General features: G+C 40.2%; 2 protein-coding genes across 6 annotated transcripts in view; one reads left to right on the forward strand and one right to left on the reverse strand.

The window, feature by feature from the left end:
- Nucleotides 1-9065: 9065 nt before the first annotated feature.
- Nucleotides 9066-10922, reverse strand: LOC103464319 (E3 ubiquitin-protein ligase TRIM35-like). The gene is made up of 2 exons (XM_008408338.3): nt 10780-10922; nt 9066-10699 (listed from the first exon to the last, which is right to left on the reverse strand). The coding sequence occupies exon 2, from the start codon at nt 10685-10687 to the stop codon at nt 9311-9313; it is 1377 nt and encodes a 458-aa protein (XP_008406560.2). The 5' UTR covers nt 10688-10699; nt 10780-10922; the 3' UTR covers nt 9066-9310.
- A 278-nt stretch (nt 10923-11200) lies between these two features.
- arhgef3 (Rho guanine nucleotide exchange factor (GEF) 3) overlaps nt 11201-25826 on the forward strand; it is a 28472-nt gene continuing 13846 nt past the window's right edge. For 3 of the 5 annotated variants that reach the window (XM_081606790.1, XM_008408339.3, XM_008408340.3), the window contains exons 1-4: nt 11201-11718; nt 13721-14204; nt 16851-16913; nt 23818-23925. In XM_081606790.1, coding sequence (XP_081462916.1) covers nt 14055-14204; nt 16851-16913; nt 23818-23925 — 321 coding nt within the window. In that variant the 5' untranslated portion in view covers nt 11201-11718; nt 13721-14054. Of the gene's footprint in view, nt 11719-13720; nt 14205-16850; nt 16914-19941; nt 22363-23817; nt 23926-25826 lie in introns of those variants that run through there. The other 2 variants (XM_008408341.3, XM_008408342.3) reach the window with 2 other exon arrangements.

Genomic DNA, 25826 nt, shown 5'->3' on the forward strand with positions numbered 1-25826 from the left:
GAAATTACAAAATAAACATATTTTCTTATTTTACCTGATGCATGGACTGAAGCTGCATTGCTTTTATTTTGAAGTTGTTTTTAATTTACGTATGTAACCCAGGCTTTCCCTCTTTGGGTCTGCCGCTGGTGGAAGACACCCTATGAAGTCTGCGTTGTGTTTTATTTGTGAGTGAAGATGGGATGTGATCCGTGCAGAAAAGAGGAATCGGACACAGCGATCTTAGTTGTGGGGAGACCTTGGCGCGTTTATTTCGTCCACCTTACAGGCAGTAAACACACTGTCAGCATTCAACCGCTTTTTTCACAAAACAATCAAACATCCCCAGAAAGAAAATGTAATGTATGCCTAACTGGCAATCTGAACCAATAGAAATATATAATGTTCATTTTTTACACCGGGCTAGCGGAGCTACTGCTTACCTTACAGGCAGTAAACACACTGTAAGGAATACAGCAGTTCGCGCACAAAAATCCCCTGCACTACGGTGTCCCCGGCAGGACAAAAATGCCAGGATTGCGGTGGTCCCAACAGCACCCTCTTTTGGGACACTTGTGCACTGCTTTACACGTACATGATGACGCAAAACGTATATTGAGGCATGGGCGTGATTTGATCGTTGTCACTAGCAAGTCACAAGACAACTTTAGCCCTCAGAAATGTCTGCTCATGCTAAAAAAAGAAAGGTAGATGCCGAATGCAGGGTTTTCAACAAAAATTGGACTGCTAAGTATTTATTTAGTGAAGTAAGAGGTAAAGCCGTGTGTTTAGTTTGCGGGGAGCAGATCGCCGTGTTTAAGGACTACAATTTGAGTCGGCATTACGAGACGAAACACGGGGAGAAATACAAGAACGTGACTGATGCTGAAAGGGCGCGGACATCGAAGGCTTTGCTAGCTAAACTGCAAAAGCAGCAAGGCTTTTTTTACCAAGCTTCACACATCCAGGGATGCAGCAATCAAGACCAGCTTTGTGATAGCTCACAAAATCGCTAAAACGAGTAAGCCATTCTCGGAGGGGGAGTTTATCAAAGAGTGCTTGGTGGACTCTGCAGCTTTAATATGCCCTGAAAAAAGAGAAGAATGAGAGAGTCCCGCTCTCCAGGCGAACCGTGACGAGGAGGGTCGAGGACATATCGTGCAATCTGGAGCTTCAGCTGCAACGTGAAGTGGCAAATTTTGACTTTTTCTCCTTGGCTTTGGATGAAAGCTGTGATGTCAGTGACACAGCCCAGTTACCTGTATTTGTCCGCGGGATAACGCCGGTGTTCTGTCAGATAGCCATACATGTCAGAATAGCATACACGTAGTAAGTGCGCATGCGCACGCATGCGCATTCTGCAGGAGGTCTGGGATATCGAGAGGAGCCGTCAGCTCGTCATACGCGAGAAGAAAAAACAAGACCCAATAAAAAGTAAGTAAATAAATCAAATTTAATGCAGCTGCAGTAAACTACAAAACAAGCCCCGTTTAATGTCACGTTCCCCAGTTCATTGATATTTTTGGGTTGGATAACAACCAACTCATTGTATCCTAGCTTGGATACAATGATGGCTTTCCAGATAGAACTTCGACACATAGGTTTACTTATTAGGATTACTTAAAATTCTTAAATGTTGAATTTGAATTATTTGTTTATATTTTTAACTTTTCTTATCGTTTTTTTTCTTCACGCTACCAGACTGTACAGGCAGAAACCGTATTGGTTTGGGTGTTGGAGCTATTTATTCTTTATTTTCTTTATCCATTTGAATTTTGTTAGCTTATCCTTAAATTTATATTTTTTGTATTATTTACAGAACTTATTTGTAGGTTAATAATTGTTGATTTTATTTATCTTTTGTTTTATTATTTTTTCTTATTTTTCTAAGCAAACAGGAAGTGAGGTGGGTTGGTCCACTTTCTATAAGTGTAGGAGCCTGGTAAAGGACCAACAGGCATTTGGGTTTGGGGCCTATGGTTTTTACCAGTGCAAGAGAGGTAGAAGGAAAAGTTATCTCTGTTTTATTTTGCAAAGATGTCAAGAAATAAATAATGAAGAACAACTTACACGTTTGGATATTGAACTTTCTTTTGCCTGCGTTAAAGAGAACTGAATCCAGTGCCTCAGTGGCTTAATGGAACTTTGTTGGATGTTTGGTTTAGCAAACAATCGCCACTACAATGGGTATTACCCACACTGAAACTGGGGCAAAACCAGTGTTTCACCTTCAAAATAAATCTTTATCTTTATTAATGTATATGAAAAGCATTCATGTTAATTTGTTTTTATATGCGCTTCACATTTACATATATTAAGATTTTGCAAATTGAGGTTGCTTTTGGAACATGAAGGCTTTTCTGGTTAACAGATCACATACCCGAGTACAGCCCCTGGGTTATGTAGCCAACAGTCACTATCTGTGTGACTTTTGCCTCAATTAATAAAAGACAGGAGATGTTCTTGAGTCACTTGAAGTCCCTGTGTCCACCATGCGTTGCCAGGAAGGACATGGTGTCCATGGGGTGAGGTCTTCGGTTTTATTTCTGAAGGCTCTTACCCATTGACGCTCAACAGAGGACAGAGGCAAACTTTGCGGAAATATGCCGTAAAATTTAGCATCCATGGTAAGTTTTTTATATCTTAAATAAACGTAAATTATTACGTATTATGTGTAATTGACACAATGTGGTCATTGTTTTAATACAGCTGGGGACCTATTCTATGGAGCCTTACCCGAAAGAAGGGCTGTACGGTCCAAAGAAGAGGCCTGGAACCTCTTCAAGGAGTTTCATGCATCCCCCATGGGAGGACACACTGGCATTATCAAAACACGCAGTGCCATGTGCAAAATCTTTATGGTCCAAAGTGTTGTAAAACCAATAAACTGTTATGTTGTAAAGGTGTCTCAATGTGACCGGTGCCAAAGAGTTGGACCTCCCCTCCAAGTTGTCAGGGAACTTGAGTGCATAAAGGTAACCATCCACAGCGATTCCTGAAGTTTATCACCTCTAGGACATTGTTGCTCATAACATTGTAATCATGACATCTTGTGGCAATCAGTATATCCTGACAGCTACAGATTATTTCTCTAAATGGGTGGAGGCTTTCCCTCTCAAGACTAAGACCGCTGAGGAAGTCTGCCAAAAATTATGTTCTATATTTTACCGGCACGGCTGTCCTCAGCGTATTCTCACTGACCAGGGGCGAGAATTTGTGAACACAGTAAGCCACATTTAATACTACATATATTTCTGTGAAGCCTCAATATATGTAAATGGTTATAATAATGTGCTTCGTTGTTGTTTTTTTAGATGAACAGTAGACTCTGTGATCTACTTTCAATTCAGAGAAGCATCACTGCAGCCTATCATCCTCAAACCAACGGCTTGGATGAAAAGACAAATGACAACATTAAGCGGTAAGAAAGTTATTAGAAAAATTGCATGTTTTTTTGTTTTGTTTTATATTTTTTAATAGTTGCTTTTCATTGTAACATGTTTCTGTAGGTTTATATCAATGTACAGCTTGTTATAGCTATGCCATACCATAACAAATGCAACACATAAGCAACTTTTACAAATTGGAGTATGTTCTTAGGACATGTGTGAAACTGTTCTTCTAGGGCACTGAGAAAACTTGTCAACGACAAGCAAGATGATTGGGACATGTTCCTTGAGGCCACTTTGTTTTCCTTAAGGTCGAAAACCCACACCACCACGAAATACTCGCCATTTTTTCTGATGTATGGCAGAGAGGCAAGGTTTCCTTCTGAAGTTCCTGTTGACATGCCGGTACGATTCTGTTACATTATATGAGTTTACAAACTCATGTACTGTTTTTGTATGGAAATTCGTGTGTATTAACGTTTTAAGTTTTTACATCATGTTAAAATGTCAGTATTTCCTCAAAAACATACCTGCATTAGCCAACACAAACATTACAGTCTTCCAGATTAGTAGGAATGAGTAATCGGAAAATAACAGGTGAGACTGAGTTATCCCACAGTCTACCTCTCAGTGACACATAGTTATAAAGGCTGAAGTGAAACATGTTGTTGGAAAGTCTGAAAGAAATGGAACTTGGTTTATACATAGAATCCAACTTCAAAGTTATCACATGCAGCTGTGATGTCAAGTCTAGTTTCTTTTAATTTCAGTTTTTTAACTTAACACCATTTTTATAACTACTGAGGTATTGGTGATTTTGGCTGGTAATTGCACTATGTACCTGGAAAATACTTAATTCCTCCCCTACATCAGACATTGTGAAGTTTCTTAATACAACGTTTGATGTCTTGTTAGTTATGTTTTGAATGTAAATGTGTTTGTGTTTTTACAATACAGTTGTCTTCTGTAGTCCTACCAGAGGACTACAGCCAATTTGTGAAAGACAGAGACTACAGACAGCAGGACACAAAGATCCAGGTTGAAGAGAATGTCGAATTGGCTCAAAAAAAAAATTAAAAAAGCTTTTGCGAATCGGGCACAAAAAAAATTCAAACATTTCAAGTTCACAGAAGGGGAGGAAGTTCTTTTATTCAACATAAGAAAAAGGGGTAGGAAAGGTGCCAGGATGGAGGCAGACTACTCTGGACCTTATTTTATCCATGAAGTGATAGGGAGCACTGTGAGGTTGAAAACAATGACCGCAAAAGTCCTCAAGACAAAACATAGCATGAGGCATCTGAAGCCGTATAACAGAGGCAATGAGGGACAAAAATCAGGTGAGGGTTTCATCTCAGGTGAGAAGTTGAATGAAAGGGAGACAGTGATTAGGTACGCGGGCAAAGCAGAAACCCCACTGCAGACCAAGAACCATGGCAAGGCTATCCAGTCCTTTTCCCTGTTGTCTCCCTCTCCTCCTGAATCTCCCCCTGCCAAGTTCTCCCGGTTGTCTCCCTCTCCAATGAAGTCTCCCTCTCCCCCTCCAGTGATCTCTCCCTCTCCCCCTCCAGTGATCTCTCCCTCTAACACTCCAGTGATCTCTCCCTCTAACACTCCAGTGATCTCTCCCTTTCCCCCTGCCAAGTTGTCTGTTGTCTCCCTCAACTCATTCTAGGATGTGTCAGAGTGCAATTCAGCAGAAAGGTGCAGTAGTCACACAAAGTTTTCTGTTCTGGCCTGTTGGTCATGGGTTCTGATCGGTTGATCAATTTTTTGCATGTTGGTTCAATGACCTGTTCCTGGTCTTGTCTGCAAAATTTCCTCGGAAGTTGTGTTGCTTGTTTCAGATGTATAAGTTTTTAAAAGAGCAATTTCTGTTTTTGTTGCAGTAGTTCGACTTTGGTCTTTGAAAGACTCAGGGCAAGTTGAAGCCCTTGTTGGCCCATATAAATTGTACGACACATCATTTAAAACACTCTGTGGACATGGCTGGCTGTCAGATGAAGTAAGACTCCATTTTCTGGGAAGTTTGTATTTTTACAAGGCAGTCAGTCCAGAAATTCATTTACATGTGTTTTTTTTTTTTTTGTCAAACAGGTCATAGATGCATATTTGTATGTGATACTTCAGAAGACCAAGGTACAACATTTTTTAAGGTCAAATTTAATCCACTCTTTGTAGTTTCACATATTTCATTGAAATTCTATTACATTTCAGATACCTGTATACAGAATGGATGCAGTAATTGCATCTTCTGTATTTCATCTTGGGCAATACCGAGCTGTTCAAAAGGTAATTATTCACTGTTAAATCTTCTTAAGAGAATAAATGCTGATTAATTTTATTTTTTGCAATTTCAAAAGATGGTTTTACCAGAAGCCTCCATTTGGATGTGCCCTGTAAATGTAGGAGGTCACTGGCTTTTGGTGGTTTGTAAAATTTATTTATTTAAATTTATTTACACATGAATGTCTGTATATGTCACTATCGCATGTTCCCTGGGCAGCATGGAAGGGTGACAGAGGTCGAATCTATCTATCTATCTATCTATCTATCTATCTATCTATCTGATTGTCAAGATGAATCACCAAGAGCTAGTAGTTATAGACCCAATGGGGAACGAAAAACTGTATGACAGAAAGCTTCTCCGGAACTGGAGGTGACTTGATTCATGTCTTTATCATTCAGTCATTATGTATTTTCTTATTGTTGTTACAATGTCCTACAATTAAATATTTATGCAAATGCACAGAAACTTCCTAAAAGCAAAAGGTGCTGGCCGGAGAAGCTGGAGTGTCCGCCTTATGCCACATATCCTGCAGAAAGACTCCAGCAGTTGTGGGGTCTTGATTTTGAAGGTACAAAGAACAGATGGAATGTTTTGAAATCCACGGAATTATTGCATTAAATGCATAATTTCTTCAGTTTGCAGAAACATATGTAAAAAAGGGAGGGCTGCAGTCTGTGCAAACAGGACCCAAAGACGTATCCCAAGCCAGACTGCACATTGCTACCACACTGTATCAACATCGAGGTGAAAGAACAATTACAAAGAAGTCTTGTTTTCCAGGTTGCTGGATGAATGTTCGGAGATTTATAGCTTTGGACAGCTATGATTCTAAGAAGTTTTTGGTCAGAACACAAAAAATTATATTAATGTTGGGTATAAAGAACCAGTTCCCCTGTTCAGGGAACTGTGGAAGTCTGTGTGAAACCTGTTGATCAGTTTTTGTTAATATTATAACAATCAAAAACACAAGATGGCTTAGGAGCATATCACAGAATTTCTCATTCCAAAAACAACAAATTTCCCCATAGGCCATGTAGGAACAGTCCAAAGCATTAAAAAAATCCAAAGATATATGAAATACTAAATTGCAGTATTTTCTGTTATGTACTAGTAGAACATTATGGCTTGTCAACAGAATATAAAGAGATAGTACTTGACTATTTTTGGTAAAGTACACTCAAAATGCCTTTATTTGTTCCCAGACAAGGTGGAAGAGTACTGTGTGGCATGCAACATGCTTCATCATAATGCAACAGAGAACATCATTGACATGGTAAACAATTAAACTGTACAATTTAACACTTCAAACACATTACACTTGCTAACTCATAACTGTTTTCTTTTTCTGTCCACTTCACAGATACAATGTGTCTACTGTTCAAGGTGGACACACAAAGAATGTGCCACAGACATGGGTGACATGTTCAAATGTGAAAAGTGTAACATCAATTAAACAGTTTTACCCCACCAGTGATGGTGTGGATTATTAAAAATACAGAAGTAAAATGTTCTATATTAAATATATTGCATTATACAACTGATGTCATTGGTATTAATCAAGAAGTTACATAGTCGCTAACAACAAAGTGTATGACAATCAGACAGGTTAACTGAGAAATCAGGAAGTCATACAGTAGCTAATAATAAAGTGTATGACAATCAGACAGGTTAACAGAAATCAGGAAGTCATACAGTCACTAAAACAAAGTGTATGACAATCAGACAGGAAAAGTGAGAAATCAGGAAGTCATACAGTCACTAAAACAAAGTGTATAACAATCAGACAGGTTAACTAATAAATCAGGAAGTCATACAGTCACTAAAACAGTGTATGACAATCAGACAGGTTAACTAATAAATCAGGAAGTCATACAGTCACTAAAACAGTGTATGACAATCAGACAGGTTAACAGAAATCAGGAAGTCATACAGTCACTAAAACCAAGTGTATAACAATCAGACAGGTTAACAGAAATCAGGAAGTCATACAGTAGCTAATAATAAAGTGTATGACAATCAGACAGGAAAAGTGAGAAATCAGGAAGTCATACAGTCACTAAAACAGTGTATAACAATCAGACAGGTTAACTAATAAATCAGGAAGTCATACAGTCACTAAAACAGTGTATGACAATCAGACAGGTTAACAGAAATCAGGAAGTCATACAGTCACTAAAACAAAGTGTATAACAATCAGACAGGTTAACTAATAAATCAGGAAGTCATACAGTAGCTAATAATAAAGTGTATAACAATCAGACAGGTTAACTAAGAAATCAGGAAGTCATACAGTAGCTAATAATAAAGTGTTATTACATTAGCAGCTGTATGACGGTCTAACACTGGCTTAATAAAGATAATTAAATATAAAATATGGTGATCATAGCGTACAATTGTCTGACAGAAATAGCTGTCAGTTTGTCCTACGTGTATCGCGATCTGACAACGTATGATGATCCGACAGATATAGCCATCAGATTGTCATAGGCGTATGACAATCTGACAACGCATGGCTATCTGACAGAACACCGGACTTCAAGATTAGTTGTGCATGATTTTAATTGTATTGTGGTTATTTTTATTTGCATGTTTAGCGTGTTTTTATGATGCCGTTTTAGTGATTAATTGCCTTTCCCATTGTTTTGTGAAATTCGCTTGAATAAATTACATTTTTTGGAAGGCAACCTCATGTTTTCAATGCTTAATTATAACATATACTCTTACCAGCTTGTCAAAACAATGCTATATACTGCTTTTTACAAAGAAGTACAGTTAATATTATGCAGAATTGAGATCAGCCTTTTGGCCGGCCCTCCACAATATTTTCTGTTTCTCATGTGGCCCCATGGAAAAAATAATTGCCCACCCCTGATCTAAACGGTTGGATGAGATGTATTCATCCAACCGTGAAGTAGACGAGCTACTATGAGCTAGTAGCTCGTCTACTATGAGCTAATGAGCTAGTAGCTCATAGTAGACGATGAGCTAGTAGCTCATAGTAGACGATGAGCGCTACTAGCTCATCGTCTACTATGAGCTAGTAGCTCGTCTACTATGAGCTAATGAGCTAGTAGCTCATAGTAGACGATGAGCTAGTAGCTCATAGTAGACGATGAGCGCTACTAGCTCATAGTAGACGATGAGCGCTACTAGCTCATCGTCTACTATGAGCTACTAGCTCATCGTCTACTATGAGCTACTAGCTCATAGTAGACGATGAGCTAGTAGCGCTCATCGTCTACTAGCCATCAGAGGAAACGTTTTTGTCTTACTCAGGTTTGAACAACAAGCCCCGCCTATTTTGGAGTCGGAAACGTGAGCTTCGGGAAACAGTAGTCAGCCATTTTACATCAGAGCTACGGATTCAACACGATGGAATGATGCAACTGTTTATAAACCGTGATGCTGTGAGAACTATGATGGAGCCAGCAGCACATTGTTCTAAAATAAAATAAAACATATTCACCATCCTAAAATTCTTCTTCGCTGTTGACACCAGTAGTAACATCCGGCTGTTGATCACTGCCGATTGTTTTCATAGCATTTTTGCTAAATACATCCGTTTCCATAAGGCTAACATTTTCTCCCGTACGTCTCCTGACGTACGATGAGCCATTAAGTGGCTCATCGTTAGGATGAGCCACTTAATGGTGTCCTACTCCTCGTCGTCCGGCCCGCCGCACTCTGACGGTAATATCTTCATCGATTTGACGCCTCCCACGTTAAAGATCGGAAACATTTTCTCAGACCAGCTGTGTGAGAAGGTGCAGATGTGCTTGAGGGTTTTTGGGTCGGTAAAGGACAGTTTTCCCCTCTCCAGGTCCAGATGGATCCGGATAGCCTGCAGCTTTCCTGGAACGTGGAAGCTGGCGGGCGCTCCTGGGGACAAGTAGGAATATTTTTCTTTGGAAAAACAAACAGCCCACAATCCTGACCTTAACTGAATCGGTTTCTTCCTTTTGAACGACTCTTCTGCAACGCCAACGAACCAGCTGCTGCAGTCTGTCACCTCCACGGTCCAGAAGTGGATGCCCGCAGTGAAGCCCGTGGAGGCCGAAATGATCCCCTCCGACTCAAACCTCTCGGGATTCCCAGGAAGTTTCTGTCTGCTTCCCCGCCTCACCGCAGCGAGATCCTCACAGATGAAAAGCCCCGGTCCGGCCGTGTTTGGGTCCAAAATCACTGGCGTACGGGACACCACGTGTTTGACCTTCTTCCAGGTATTAAAGCGCAGGTTGCCCAGGTGTTTGGCCACATCCATTAATGCTCCTGCAGTCGGCTGGGGCAGCTCCGGCAGGGGGCGCTGCTGCTCCGTTCCTGCAGCGCTGGAGCTTTGCAGGAACGCAGCATCTTTACATCTCAGCGTCCTCTCTGCAGATTTGATGGTGTCGTAAAGAGCAGCCATGACTTCGTCTAGAACCTTAATCTTCTCGTTCACCTTCAGACTCTTCTGCTCTTCTTCCTCCTTCACCGCAGCCATCCTGACCTCCTCTTCATCACGCAAAACCCGCTGCAGCACCCTGAACTCCTTCCGTATCCTGGCCTCCGTGAGTCGGGCCTGGGAGTGAATGTGTTGGGCGGTCAGGCCCAAGTCTTCCTTGACTTTTGTGAAAAGCTTGAGTTTCTCCTGGAGGGGCATGATGGACTTCCGCAACGCCTCCCTGCGGTCCTGCGCCACCTCAGCTGTGGGCCGGAAGACGTGGCCGCTGTGCTGCTTGGAGTCCCTGCAGATGAGACACACTGGCTGCTGGTGGTCCAAGCAGAACAGCTTCAGTTTCTCTGAGTGCAGCTGGCAGACATCTTCACGCTCCAGGAGGAAAGCCTCGCACGTGTTCTTCAGCACCAGGTTGCACGTGGGCTCCTTGCGGTCGGAGTCGCAGTTGCAGACCGGACACTTCCGGATCTGTTTCTGCCTCCACCACCTGCTCAGACAGGCCCTGCAGAAGCTGTGGCTGCAGGACAGGAGGACGGGGTCTTTGAAGATGTCCCGACAAACGGGGCAGGACAGTTCCTCTTCTAAATTTGAAGCCATGTTGTCGTAACCCTGACGCAAATGTAAAAACACGAAGTTAGATCCGCTATTCGCTCTAAATAAAGTTATTTTCCAGTCTGAAATAAACTTACGTTCAGTTCACAAAGTCAGTTGGGCGACAAGGTTTACGATTCCGGAGTCTTTGAGGTCTCCAGAGGTAAACAAATGCTGCTTCCGGTGACGTCTTGTCGAAGCCCGCCACAGCCATACGTGAACACGGCCGCCATATTGGTCAGGGACATATCGCTTCCTAGTGTTAAGGGAACTACACTCAAAAACGGTGAACTGCTGCCACCTCCTGCTCATCTTGTGGTTACACTGCAAAAAACACCCCAAAATTTAAACAACTTTTTTTGGTCTACTTTCAAATTTTTTTGGATGGCTCTTTTTACTTTTACTATAAATATGTTTAAATAGTTTAAATAAAACTCTTCGTTGAGAACAATTTGATTCTTACTGATTGGATTGGTGCGTTTGATTTATGGACTGGGGCATTTTACACAGGTGGTTTATAGACATAAAAATTGGTGCTTGCACTGGTTCAGGTTTAACAATAGGAGGCCCATGGCCCAGTGGTCGATGGATTTGTTGACTGGTGTGATAAAGCTTTCCTTTCATTAAATGCACAGAAAACAGAGGACATGCGCATTGATTTTAGACAGAAGCCCCGAAACACAAATCAAACTAACAGAAGGTCAGACACTGGAGAGAGTAGAAAACTACAAATATCTAGGGACTATTTTGGATGATAAGTTAAAGTTTACCTTCAATTCAGACAATCAACAAAAAAAGGACCAGCAAAGATTATTTTGTTTAAGAAAGCTCGCAAAGTTTCAAGTTGATAAGTCATTTTTATCGTACATAGACGTATTTGTCATGCGCATGTATCTTCTTGCCAGTGGGGGCGCTCTCGTGCCGCTGTGGGTCTAACAGGGAGAACGAGTCTCCTGGCTCTGGGCATGCGCAGCACAGAATAAACGAGCTCTTGCCAGAGATACATGGTTACGATTTGCTTCCTCTGTGATCCACAGGTAGTATAAACGGCAACTTTTATGGGCCATTTGAGATGTTCTGTAAATATATAATGATTAGTCAATGTTTTGTAGTGTTGTAGTATTTTTATTTCTCTTAAAAATGTTCTCATTTGTGGTGGGCTTGATCTCTTTTATAACCTCTGTAACGGTTATAACTGCCCAACGTTAATGATTAAGAGCCGTTATAACTGACTGACGTTGGTGTTCACTGTGTGTTACGTTTTTTTCAGTTTGGTTATGTTAATTTAGGATTAGATTTTATTCATTTTTTTGCTATTATGTTATTTTATCTGTGAATTTTAATTTGATTTCTTTGTGGAAACTCTGGATGTTGATTGAATTTGAATTGTATTGTGATTGTATTTTATTTATCTGTTTATTTGTTTTTCTGTAATCAGAATAAACGAGCTCTTGCCAGAGACTTGCACCTGATTTAGTGTTTGTAATTGTCCGTCAATAATTAAATACACTGCTGTATTCTTCCCATTATGTGTTGATTTGTATTTCATGTCCTTTTGGTATGTTTTGTTTGTTTATTTTTTTTTAAATCTTTGATACTTTGTCTTTTAGTTGTTGTTTTTTTTACTTGCTGCAACATCAATTGCTCAATTTGGGATTTATTTGAAAACTGAATCAATAAATCGCTTATCATTTAAAATAAAAACCGGGAAAACACAGCAAGGCAGTGAATTTTTAATTCAAGTGAAATTAAAACCAGAGAACAATTACTAATTTGTTTAAAGGAAAAGACAGTGATGCCAAAGGTAAAAAAGTTACTGCAGATGTCAGTTTTTTGCTTTCTCCAACATTCATAGCGATTAAGATGAAGTTTTTTTTATCAAAGACCTCCTGTGTGTTCACCAGTTGGACTCTCACACCCAGCGTAGCGTCACAGTAGCGTGATGACAAATGTGACACAATACTGTTGTGTGGCACTAGTGGCTCCACCTTAACCATATGGTACCAGGGTTTTTTGGACCTACACTAAATGAGTTTATTCAGGACTTCAGTTCCAGATAAAAAAATCTAAATAATATGTATATATATTTATATATATTCAGAATAGCGAAGTGTTTCACAAGTCGGTACCAGTCAGCTGTATGGGCCACTTTTACATTGGGAACAGTCAAAATAGCCTACAAAACTGTACCAACCCATGCTTCTCAGTGGAAACGAGGCATTAGGAGTCCGAACGTGGTACCTGGAGGAGGGAGGATAGAAGTGAAGAATGTAGGGCGAAGATGGATGAGAGTAAAGAGGTGGAGGACAAGAGATGAGGACTGTGGTGACATCCTGTGGAGAAATGGGTGGGTGGTATCGAAAGAACGTAGCAAAATGAAAGGTGTTATGTTTTATGCAAGAGAGTCCAGTGCAGCTGCGGATGGTTTCTATAGACACAGAGAGGCAGTGTAAATATTTTAATATTGTACAAAATGCACTAATTGTGAGGAATTATTAATCCATCCATCTTCTTTATACCCTTGTCCCTCAGTTGGTCGGGAGGGTTGCTGGTTTCTCTCCAGCTAACGTTCCGGGCGAGAGGTGGGGTCACCTGCACAGGTCGCCAGTCTGTCGCAGGGCAACACAGAGACACACAACCATGCACTCTCACACTCACACCTAGGGGCAATTTGGACAGGCCAATTAACCTGACAGTCATGTTTTTGGACTGTGGGAGGAAACCGGAGTACCTGGAGAAAACCCACCATGCACAGGGAGAACATGGAGACTCCATGCAGAAAGACCGGGAATCGAACCCAGAACTTTCTTGCTGCAAGGCAACAGCTCTACCAACTGCACCACTGTGCAGCCCTTAGGAATTATTATGAGAAACTTAATTCATTTTGAATACATCACAAAATCCAGCATGTAACCTGAAGTGGGCATAAGAGCAAAGAGTCTCTGGAAATTAAAAAAATTGGAAATGAAAGATTGGTTGATCATCAGACTCTTGGTGTCTCAGTGATTTTTACCTCTGGTGTCACTCTGTCTCCTGGAGCTCCTAATTTTAGACGCCTGTTTCTTCTCCCGGCGGCCGTCACTTCCTGTTTGTCCGGTGGGAACTGCGTGGACGCGCACACGTATTGTGAAGGGGTTCCTGTTCCTGAGGGTCTGTGGATCCACTCAGGGAGAAGGTGAAGGGCAAGAAAGCAGATGGAGAAATTCATGGCTGGACAGAAGGACTGAGCGGGACCACGATTTGGGAGAAGAAGGACATTTTGAAGGGACAAACTGGAAGAAGAAGAATAATAAGTGTCCAGTTTTAAGGAGATGAGTAAAATGTGACTGTGAAGGAGAATAACGGAGAAGTTGGTGCAAGAGTTGGATGGCGTATGTGGAGGAGAACAGGGAGGACAGCTGATGTGACTTTGGGGAACCAAGAAGGTGACCTGGAGGAAGAGGAGCAGCAGACCGACAAGTTCTGTGGTGGAGGAGTAAATCTGGTGCTGATGATGGGCTGCTGCCTCTTTGTTTACTATCGGGTAAGTCAGACAGAGCCTCAGGATGGACTTCAGCTTCTTCTGTTGGCTCATATTAAACTCTTATGTTCTATTCTCTCATGTCAAAGTAACGAGACAAAACGAAAAGCCTCCGGGAATAAAAATAACAAATAAGTTCAATTTGCTGTACCCCGCCTTTCGCCCGAAACGTCCGCTGGAGATGGGCACCAGGGGTGTAAAGAAAATGGATGGAAGGGTGGAAGTTTCACCTGCTGAAGTTTATAAAATCCTTTAAAACCTTTTCTATGAATCAGATGCTCTGTTCTGAAATATGGACACAATGTCCTCCTGAACCATTGTGAGGCTTTGTTGCCGCAGCTGGAACATGTGCAGAAACCGTTGGACCTCTCTCACCTCTCCTGCCTGCCCAGATGGGACATTTTTCATCTAGCTTGGTTTTTATGGCCTGGAAATGCTTGAATATGAATCTACATCCAATACCTGTTATCACCTTTTCATGGTCAGGATGAAACCTGCACTGCTCCTCCCGATGCCAGTAAAGACATGTTGGGGGGGAAAAGACCTGAATGTGCTCTCTTTAGCAGCTGTGATCAGAAGCAGTATTTTGGATGAAAATCATACATTTTAACAGACTCTCTGTTTAAGATTATTCCAGATAATTAACAGGAGAGGTTTGCAGGAAGTGGATTGACCTTATTTGGGATAAAGAAGCTCTTCTTCTCTGGTTTCTGCAGTTAAAGTTGTGTAACAGCAGCAGAACTGGGACACAACTCCGAACAAACAGCAGACTTCCCGCTATTGTCTCACCGATCACATCCTTCTTCTTCTGCCTCCTGTTTTCTTCTTCTTCTGTTCTGTTCTTTTGTCCCCCCCCCCTGCTGTTTATGTGATTATTTTCTCCTCTCCTTGTCGCCATGGCAGCAGACAGGAAGTTTGGGTCCTTGTTCATGTTGAGGGCGTGAAGAGAGTTGTTATCGATATGAGTCAGCTGCGATTATTACCTTAATAATGAAATGCTGTTAGTGCAGGATGAAGATTAGTCATTCTCAGGAGCATTACTGTAAATTTATTCTTTGTTTCCCGACGACGGAGGGAAATTCCAGAAACTCTGCATGAAAAACAAAGATATAATTGAAATATCTCCAATTTTAAAATCTGAGGGTTTAGCTTTATTATGACAAACTTCCAGAAGACAATGCAATGCAGAGTTTTTTGTTTGCTTTTAGCAATTGTTGCCTAAAATTTCAGATTTTGCAGCTCCTTTTTCAAACAGTTTAACGTTTTTTTTAGCTTTATTTTTGCCACAATATGGTCTTTTCACAAGACTTGAAATTGCTGCACAAAACCTTCTGAAAAGGGATTTTTAACATTGATCATTTAAAGTAGCAAACATTATAAAATGTTTGCTACTTTACTTATTTAAAATAGCACCCCTAATAAAAGTAAAATAAAGTCGTCAAAGTGCAAAAGAAGAATTCCTTTTTGTTCACTCAAGTTCACATTTTTTGAAACAAAACAGAAAAAGACGCATGTTACCATTGCCGTGTGCAGAAACGCACAACTTCCAGTCAGAAACAACCAATCAGAGCCAGGAGGAGGATGTTAGCGATGTAAATCATGCTCATGTACGCACTGCTCAACATGACCCAGTAATACTGTTTGCCCACAGTGGCCATGCTAACCAGCCTTAGCATTCATGGTAGGCTTTGCTGTGGTGAACCAACTTTTGTGGAGCAGCACATACGTGAGGTTGATTGACGGCGCTAAGACCCGCCTCCTGGCTCTGATTGGTGGTTTTTAATTGGGAGCGTCAGACGGTTTGAGCACCACAGAGAGGAGGTCGAGGAGCTTTATTTTTTTATCTGTCTCCTTCACTACATGGTCAGAGATTTAACAGGCCATATTTTATTAAAGTTACAGGCTCCTTTGTGTTTATTGGTCAGATTTGTGAAAATGTTGCAAAAACTCTGTGCAACATTTTTGAATGGTGATTGAATTTTGCATTAATAGTTTTAGCTGGAGTATTGAGGGGGTTTTTGGACCAATTAGGAGCTCCCTCATATTTACCAGCCAATGAGCTGAAGGGAGGCTGAGATTATCCAATCAGACTTTAGGAAAAATAGTTTGGGTAACACTTTATTTGAAGGCGTGTGCATAAGCCTGACATAACACCCGTCATGAACATAAAGAAGTCTTTATGAATATTTATAACAGTTGTCTTAAAGTGTCATTCGGTAAATAATGACACTTTTAATATAAAGTTGCTCTAAAAGTTGCATTAAAAGTCCATTAAAAGTGCCAACTTTGCATGATTTTGTAAATAATGACAATTTAATGCAAAGTTGACATTTTTAATAGACTTTTAATGCAACTTTTAGAGCAACTGTGCATTAAGTGTCATTATTTATAGACACTTCATGTGTCTTATGCACACCCTTTCAAATAAAGTGTTACCATATTTTCTTTATTCACTAAAATTGCCTGCTTTTCACATTACAGTTCACACTTACATAATGAACATTCAGTGATTAATTATAGATGAATTTAGCACAAATAAAACCTCCATAAATTTGCCAATTACAAGAAGATTTGGTTTAAATGAAGAAAACAAGGTGGTTTAAATCATATCTGTGCTTAAAGTCCTGCTTCCTGTGTTTTGTGTTGCAGAAGAAGAGAAAGCAGAGCAGCAGAGATGCAGACGCCCTCAGCCTCTGCAGTCTGGACATCAATGTGAGTTCATCCCCAGTAAACCTTTTGGTTCTGCAGCCTCGGGTTAATGCTGAACCGTCGTTCTCAGCCCCAGAACCAATAAGATGTCTGAGAAACAACGGTTGACCTGAGAGGTCTGACCACTTCCTGAAGGAGCAGAGTGAATCGTTCACACCTTTGAAATGCAGGACGAAAACAGGAACGGCGTCCGGTTTCCTTGATGTTGTAGTTGTTGTTGTTGTTGTGTGTTTGCTCCTGCTGCTCGGCTGCATAGTTGTGTCCCTCAGCAAGTGGAAGGGAGGCAAGAAGCTTATAGGAAGGAAAATAATGAAAACTGGAAACAAAAGTAACAGCAAAGAAAGTTCCAAGATTTATGGGGTATTCACACCATAAACATTATCACACACACACACACACGCACGCACGCACGCACGCACGCACGCACATATATATGTTGGAAATTAAGTTTGGGATTTTTTTGCATAATTTTCCAGTCAATATTTAGGTCGTAAACCTAAAGGATAAAACAAAATGGTGGCTCTATAAAAATAAAAAACAATGTGTTTTTCGTGTGGCGTCAGCGCCTCCAGTCGAGTTTTATTAGCAGGATTAATCTGGCTGTTTGGATTATAACAGTGGTTCTTAACCTGGTTCGAACGAACCCCAGGGGTTCGGTGAGTCGGTCTCAGGGGTTCGGCGGAGCCTCTGCCGCGGAGGTAAAAACACACTTGTGTAAAGTCGTGATGACGTCCCGCTTTGCCATCACCTCCTACAGAGGATCACGTTACATTGCTCAGCCAATCAGAGGATCACGTTACATTGCTTAGCCAATCAGAGGATCACGTTACATTGCTTAGCCAATCAGAGGATCACGTTACATTGCTTAACCAATCAGAGCTGCGGAGGAACCCTGATTGAAGGAGTTCCACTCTTTTTACCAAATTCTATAGTCTAAATCTGCTTCTTAGTCGCATCTTTTCGGGGTTGCTACTGCCTCTAGTGGCGTGGGGGTGGTAACACAGCTAATATAATTACGTTACTAAATCAGAATACCGCAAAGTATGTTGTGTGTCCGGGGGGGGGGGAGGAGGAATAAGAAGGGTTCGGTGAATGCGCATATGAAACTGGGGGGTTCGGTACCTCAAAAAAGGTTAAGAACCACTGGATTATAATCTAAAATTGGTTTTAAATTATAATCTTATTCCCTCATCAAAAATAAACCCCAAGTGTTGCCTTAATTTTTTCAGGCATGTTTGACAAGTCCTTTAATCTCCATGGCAACCATTCAGATGTGAAAAACACATGGCTGGACCTAGATCTGCCTTCGAGGCGGAGCTCCTCCCCTCTCAGCTCCTTCAGACTAGCCAACAGCAATTAGCAAACACCTGGTGGAGCTGCTGATCTAATTATAGGAGCTACTTCTCCGTGAAACGCTGGTAAGAACGTTGCTAACGGGCTAACAGAGGAGCCATGTTGTGATTACTTCCTGGAGGCGGAGCTTCAGAAAGAGGAGGAGATTTAAAGAGACAGAGGCCCAATTTCAAAGCGTTAAATTAAGAAGTAAAACTTCTGAAGGTGACATAGTTACTTTATTGTGCTATAAAATGACACTATGTGCCTGAAAAACACATAATTACATAATACTGACCCTTTAAATACCAAATGCTATTTGGAGCAACAGATAAATGTAACGTAATAATATAATAGTAAAATAATGTATTTTTTAAAATGATGCTCAAGACGTTTGGTACAGAACATTATGACCAGGCTGTACTTCATGCCGCGCCCCCTCCTGCTGTGTTTTTGTCGGCGTGCCTTCCCGGGCGTTCCCCGTCTCAGCACAGGAAGTGGACCCGTCTCTGCTCGGCTCAGCACAGGAAGTGGACCGGGCTCAGCACGCTCCGGCGAGACAAGCAGCCCAAACACGCCATCAGTCTTACTTTGTTCAGGGCAGATACGGGACCTGGGATAAGTTACGGCCCATTGTTCGAGTGAATCACGCACAGAACCATTGTGTTCTGCAGGACACCGGGCGGCGATATCTGATTCTAAAGGTCAAAGGTCACGACAGGAGGGTCCATACAGAAGAGGTCACATCAGGAAAAAACACTTGTTGGTCTCATTTAGATTATTTACAAATGAAATAACAATCACCGAGTTCACAGTTCTGTGCAAACGTTTTAAACCACTGATCATATTTAATGTCGTCTCTTTAAAGATCTACCAGTAAAGTAAAAAATGTAGAAGTTAAATATACTATAATCACAACATTATTATCATTAAAATATAAAGATTAAACTAAAACAAAGTGCAGAAGAAATCACTTCATATTTTCTTTTTTGTTTTATTTATCATTTTATTAATAATCAATTGTGTTGGATTTTAATTTGTGTTTTTAAATATTTAGCATTTAACTCCTGATTAACTTTTAAATAGTTTTTGCCTCATCTCTTAAGCAAAGCTAATAAAAAGGTCAATATTATAATAAATACAATATTATATAACGACTACTACTACTACTATGTCATTAATATGTGATATTACAATATAATAATATATACATATCATTATGTAGATAATATTATTACATTATTTACATATAATACAATTACAATTATATTCTAGACATAATACATGTGTATATTATGTATAATATATACACATGTATTATGTCTACATATGTTCAATTCAGTTCATTTTTACAGCACCAAATTACAACACATTATTTTTATTATTTTATTTTATTTTATTATAAAGCAACAATTCACAGCTAAAAGTAATAATAATAATAATAATAATAATAATAATAATAATAATAATAATAGAAATAAAATTTATAATTATAATTAATTGACTTTACTTGAATAGCACTAAATCACAATTAGAACCAATGATAATAATAATAATTACATTTAAGTCTATTTTTATAACAATAATTCAAAGCTACAAATAATAACTATAATGATAAAACAATTTATTTTTATAGCACTTATTTATTGCTGCTTATAACAATAATTTAATTCAGTTAAATTCAATTTGACTTATTTTTTTAGTGCAGATTCAGAACAAATTGTGATCATAATGAGTTTTGTGTTTTCTGTTTGGATCCATTGATTTCATGTCCTGCTGGTTAATTGAATCCCTCAGGCCAACGTTATAGATGCTCAGCGATCGAAGTTGTTCAGTGAACTAAGATCACACTGACAGAAGAAATATTAAATAAAAGGCAGCGACACACTTTTATTTCCCTTCCAAACACGGATTTTTACTGCACGGTTGTAAAGCTCAGCATTTGAGTTGCTTCTTTCCAGCTGTTTGGTCGTAAAATCTGCATGATCAAGGCGGGTCTGTCCGAAACGTCTGCAGACGAGTCGCTTCGTTTAGATAATAGAGCTGAGTCAGAGGTGGAGCTGCTGCTTTTGTTTAGCGAGTGTCAGAGTTCGCTGTTGACTCCAATGTTTATTTATTTTTAAAAAACCCGTCTAAGCAATTTATTTCTTTATCCTAAGTTAACCTTTTCTGGACTCTCTCTTTATCCATTTATTTTTGTTTACTTGTAAATAGAGCATCAGGTTTTCCATTCAAAACTAAACATCAGCGCAGCTTTTGCAGTTTGGGAATTTCTTAAGAATCTCTGGTTTGATAATGTGGGATTAAGTTATGGAAATAAATGTAAAGACAGGAAATGCTTCTGTCTACAAATGGAAAGCACCTCATGTTCATGTTCTCACCAAATAACTAATAACGGCAACAACGAGCATAGTTATCGACCTGGAAACTGCTGGACAAAAGCAGGACACAGCTTCGGCCGCCTGCAGGCTCACATCGCTGCCTCCCTTTTAATGAGCAGACGGGGGTTTCCAGTACAACCAGTAGCTCCAGTACCAGCTCTACTATCAGCTCTATTGACTTGAGAATTGAGGTCATACTGACAAAAATACTGACATAAATAAATATATTTAAATAAATGTTTATTAATGTGGCATTCAGAGCTACAGTCGCCTATGTTGTCTGGCAATGGAAACCAGTATAAACTCTCAGTTGTAACTTATGGGCTGCTAAATATTTAGCTGACAAGCTAAATATTTAGATCAGAGCTAAATTGTAAGTATTTATCTTGGAGCTAAATAGGTTAGCTAAATACTTATTTTGAAGCTAAATAATGTGTCAGCAAATGTGATATTCAGCGTGCTAACTGAATATTTAGCTTCAAGATAAATATTTAGCTAGCCAATTTAGGTGGTAGGCTAAGATCGTAGCCTTTTACCTAAATATTTTATCTGGAGCTAATCGAAAGATACATATTTAACTTGCTAACGAAATACTTTGTTTGCTAATAAAATGTTTAGTTTGGAGCTATATTGGGTTATTTACAGATTCTGAAAATGCGGATTTCAGTGATGGAAGACATGGAAATGAGAAAAGCAGTAGTTTTTTAAAACAAGTGTGTGCTTTAGCAACATTTCCATGCTATATAGGAGTATGATAAAAGAGAAAAAGACTTGAGTTGCTTTGGCAGAAACAAAACTTTCCTTTTAGCCCGATGTAAGTAATTGTTTTATTTTGGATGTTAGGATGCAGTTAGTCAACGTGGGGCGCAGCGCTGCTCACGGCCTGGTTCCTGTTATATCACACTCTGCAGCCGCAGGCCTGTCAGACGTAGCTCTGCTTTCTGGTGGCATGCTATGTTTCCGCTTCTGTCCTAAAAACAAAAGTTCAGCAACTCACTCAGAGAAACCGAAAAACATTCCTGCAGAAATTACTTTTTCCAATTATATAAGTATTTCTGGCATTGCTTTCTTTCCACCAGCTTCTCTTGTGAGTGACCCGGTCTTATTCTTTTATTATTTTTAACACACTCCTTTGGTAAGCTAGTTGTACGCAGCAGATTAATGGTCATGCAGGACCTTGCAGACCACCACAGTGTGAGAAAGATTGCTTTAGAGTTACTCTGTTTGTTGTTGACATCAACAGAAGATGTTTATAAATGTTTCAACAGTTTGGACGAAAAAGAGCAAAACACACGGTTGGACCTCATGAGGGGCAGAATGTTGGTAAAGGCTTTAGAAATTAGGAGGAAGAATAAGAATGGAAGGAAATCAGAGCGGCACAGAGCTGAGTAAGTGGAGCAGAACCAGAGCGTCGTCGGTGAGGGAGGGGCGACCCGTTGTCTCCGACGGGGGTTGGACAGAGGAGCAGACGATCTCAGGATTCACGGCGTGTTCGGACATTTTTCCTGGACGGTCTGAACAGAACAAAGTCCTGGAGGACCAGTAGGAGCTTTTCCTGGGTCCTCAGATGTTCTGGGTTCCTTCGGCCTCTGGGTGATGATTCGGTGGCGCTCTAACGGCACCTGTTGAAGTCCGGGGTCGTCAGCATGGTGGCAGGTCAGAGGCCCGGTTCTGTGCTGGGACACCTGCTGACCTCTGGGTTTTCCTCTCAGAACCACAACATGGGGAAACAGGAGGAGGTAAGACGTCCCTCCAGTCAACCTCTGTGGTGGAAATCACACAGAATCCGAAGATATTTTCACTTTTTATTGTTAATTAAAGCTTCACGCCAATGATAAACAACATATATTTACCTCTAGTTCACATTAGATCTGCTCACTGAGTGGCGTGTTGGTTTTATTCTTATCTGACGCAAAATCTAACAAACTTTATTTTATAGTTTTTGTGTTTTTCTTCTCTAAATACATCCTGTCAAATCTACTTCTATCATTTACTCACTGTAGTTTTCCTCTGTTTCCATGTTATTTAGCTCTAATTTATGCTGTCTGTGATGCTCTTTTGTGTCTATTTTTTATCTTTTCTAATTTGTTGAGATTATTTGTAAAGTATTTGAATTGGAAACAAGTTTTCCTCCAAACATTTTAAGTAAGAAATTATTCATATCTGTCTGATGGACCAGTGTCTATACTCTCTTATAATCTGATCTGTTTCTTTCTTTCGCTTATTTATTCTAAATATTTTTCATATTTATGACCTTTTATCTGTTTCTTTTCTACTTTTTACCTGTCATGTCTTGAGTCTGTTGTTTGGATTAGACACGAATAATTAAAGATGTTTTTTTTGACATAATTTAAAACAAAAACATAAACTGGAAGAGCTTATTATATATTTCTATTGATTTACTGCGATCACATCCAGGACAAACTGCTGACAGGGAGCAGGCCGGCCATCTGTGGAAAATGTTTATTGTTTTTCTTGTCAAAGAAACGATTCACCTGAAAGCCTAATTTTGTGGTGCACCTCAAGGATCCGTGTTCAGTCCACTTCCACTGTTTCTAAAGACACTATTATATCCATGTGTAAGTTTTATTCTAACGCAATAAGTTACAAAAACGTTGAGATTATATAACTTGAACTTTACAGCAAAACCACAAAATATTACCAAGTATTTTTTATCTAGTTTCTTACACCTAAAATAAAATAAAATTAACTTGCAAGTAACTTTTCGGCAAGAAACCGAAGCTTGTTTTAAGCTCTGATTTAACTAAATGACTCTAAAGAGAAACCACAAAAACTCAAGGTCAGATATTTCAATATATATCCAACTTAAATCATAAAAAGTGTTGGTATTGATCGTCGTCTTATGATACAAAATGCTGCTGGACGATTAATTGCCTCAGTAAGTTATTACGATAAATGATAGTATTGTTGCTTTAAGACCATTTTAAAATAGCGTGACGGTAAAGCCAAGAGCACATTCTCACAGATCGATAAACTTTAAATTCTATTGAACATTTAAACCTGGAACTGGAAGAGATTTTAAATATCCATAATAAATAAACAACAGAAATAACAAAAGAAGCAGAAAAAAGATTTGAACAAAGGTTTATAGTCACAGGGCATTTTTGCTCAGGGCTGATTTCTCTTAAAGCGATGAAATCAGGAGCTCTGACGGTTTTCTGTTTTTCCTCCAGGAGTCCGGCACCAAGCGCAGCAAACCGGTTCCCAGGGTGGCGGCGCTGGCGAGCCTGCTGCCTCCGGTCAGAGCCACTTCGCTGAAGAGGATCGGCCAAACTCTGCAGGTAAACATCCAGCGGATGTTTCCACTTTTCACTGAAAATCACTGCACGAAAAGTGGGATTTTTGACCCTGTATTCTGGCGCGAACGCAGCTAGTCAGCGACAGATACCGACAGCAATCGACAGTTTGCATTTTCAGTGTCTCACGACCCACGGGAGTCGAAATCTGTCGATTGCGGAATCCTTGGAGGGGGGAGTGGAGGTGCGGGAGGTGTTAACCATTCTACTTAGCATAAGAATAGCCTAGCATATGCAAAGGAGCTTCAGCAGAACCACGTGGATTCTCAGTCATTGGATGAAAAACAATGACATCACAGTTCATCATTGACATGTGATTGGTTGGTTGATGTGTGCCCATTGGACAGCACTTATGTCTTTATAAATAAACCCCGCCCCAATCATTAATATTTTTAATGCTGTATTTTAAAAAATCTATATAAAAATAAATGCTGTATTAAAATATATTCATTTTATCTTGCTTATATGCAACATGTTCATATATGAGGAACACAAAAGAGGCAAAGAAGTTTTTTTTTTTCTTAATTTCATTTTATTTATTTTTTTTACTGTTTGCACACAAAATAAGACATAAATGCTTGTCCATTTCTGGACCATCTGGACCATGTTTGTCCAAACATGATCCAACATTATGTTGTCTTCAGGACAGGTCCAACGTTTCTCCTATAGCGTAGACCTGACGTCTTTCCTGTAGCGTAGACCTGACATCTCTCCTGTAGAGTAGACCTGATTCTCTCTTGTAGTGTAGACCTGATTCTCTCTTGTAGTGTAGACCTGATTCTCTCTTGTAGCGTAGACCTGATTCTCTCCTGTAGCATAGACCTGACGTTTCTCCTGTAGCGTAGACCTGACGTCCTTCCTGTAGCGTAGACCTGACGTCCTTCCTGTAGCGTAGACCTGATTCTCTCCTGTAGCGTAGACCTGATTCTCTCCTGTAGCATAGACCTGACGTTTCTCCTGTAGTGTAGACCTCATTCTCTCCTGTAGCATAGACCTGATTATCTCCTGTAGCATAGACCTGACGTTTCTCTTGTAGTGTAGACCTGATTCTCTCTTGTAGTGTAGACCTGATTCTCTCTTGTAGTGTAGACCTGATTCTCTCTTGTAGCGTAGACCTGATTCTCTCCTGTAGGGTAGACCTGACGTTTCTCTTGTAGTGTAGACCTGATTCTCTCTTGTAGTGTAGACCTGATTCTCTCTTGTAGTGTAGACCTGATTCTCTCTTGTAGCGTAGACCTGATTCTCTCCTGTAGCATAGACCTGACGTTTCTCCTGTAGCGTAGACCTGACGTCCTTCCTGTAGCGTAGACCTGACGTCCTTCCTGTAGCGTAGACCTGATTCTCTCCTGTAGCGTAGACCTGATTCTCTCCTGTAGCATAGACCTGACGTTTCTCCTGTAGTGTAGACCTCATTCTCTCCTGTAGCATAGACCTGATTATCTCCTGTAGCATAGACCTGACGTTTCTCTTGTAGTGTAGACCTGATTCTCTCTTGTAGTGTAGACCTGATTCTCTCTTGTAGTGTAGACCTGATTCTCTCTTGTAGCGTAGACCTGATTCTCTCCTGTAGCGTAGACCTCATTCTCTCCTGTAGCATAGACCTGATTCTCTCCTGTAGCATAGACCTGACGTTTCTCTTGTAGTGTAGACCTGATTCTCTCTTGTAGTGTAGACCTGATTCTCTCTTGTAGCGTAGACCTGATTCTCTCCTGTAGCATAGACCTGACGTTTCTCTTGTAGTGTAGACCTGATTCTCTCTTGTAGTGTAGACCTGATTCTCTCTTGTAGTGTAGACCTGATTCTCTCTTGTAGCGTAGACCTGATTCTCTCCTGTAGCGTAGACCTCATTCTCTCCTGTAGCATAGACCTGATTCTCTCCTGTAGCA

The sequence above is a fragment of the Poecilia reticulata genome, chromosome 5 (assembly GCF_904066995.2).
Source record: "Poecilia reticulata chromosome 5, P_reticulata-male-v2, whole genome shotgun sequence".
Lineage (NCBI taxonomy): Eukaryota > Metazoa > Chordata > Actinopteri > Cyprinodontiformes > Poeciliidae > Poecilia > Poecilia reticulata.

Coding starts and splice junctions, on each gene's coding strand:
- LOC103464319 (XM_008408338.3), bottom strand. CDS start 10,687: ATGGCTTCAAATTTAGAAGAGGAACTGTCCTGCCCCGTTTGTCGGGAC.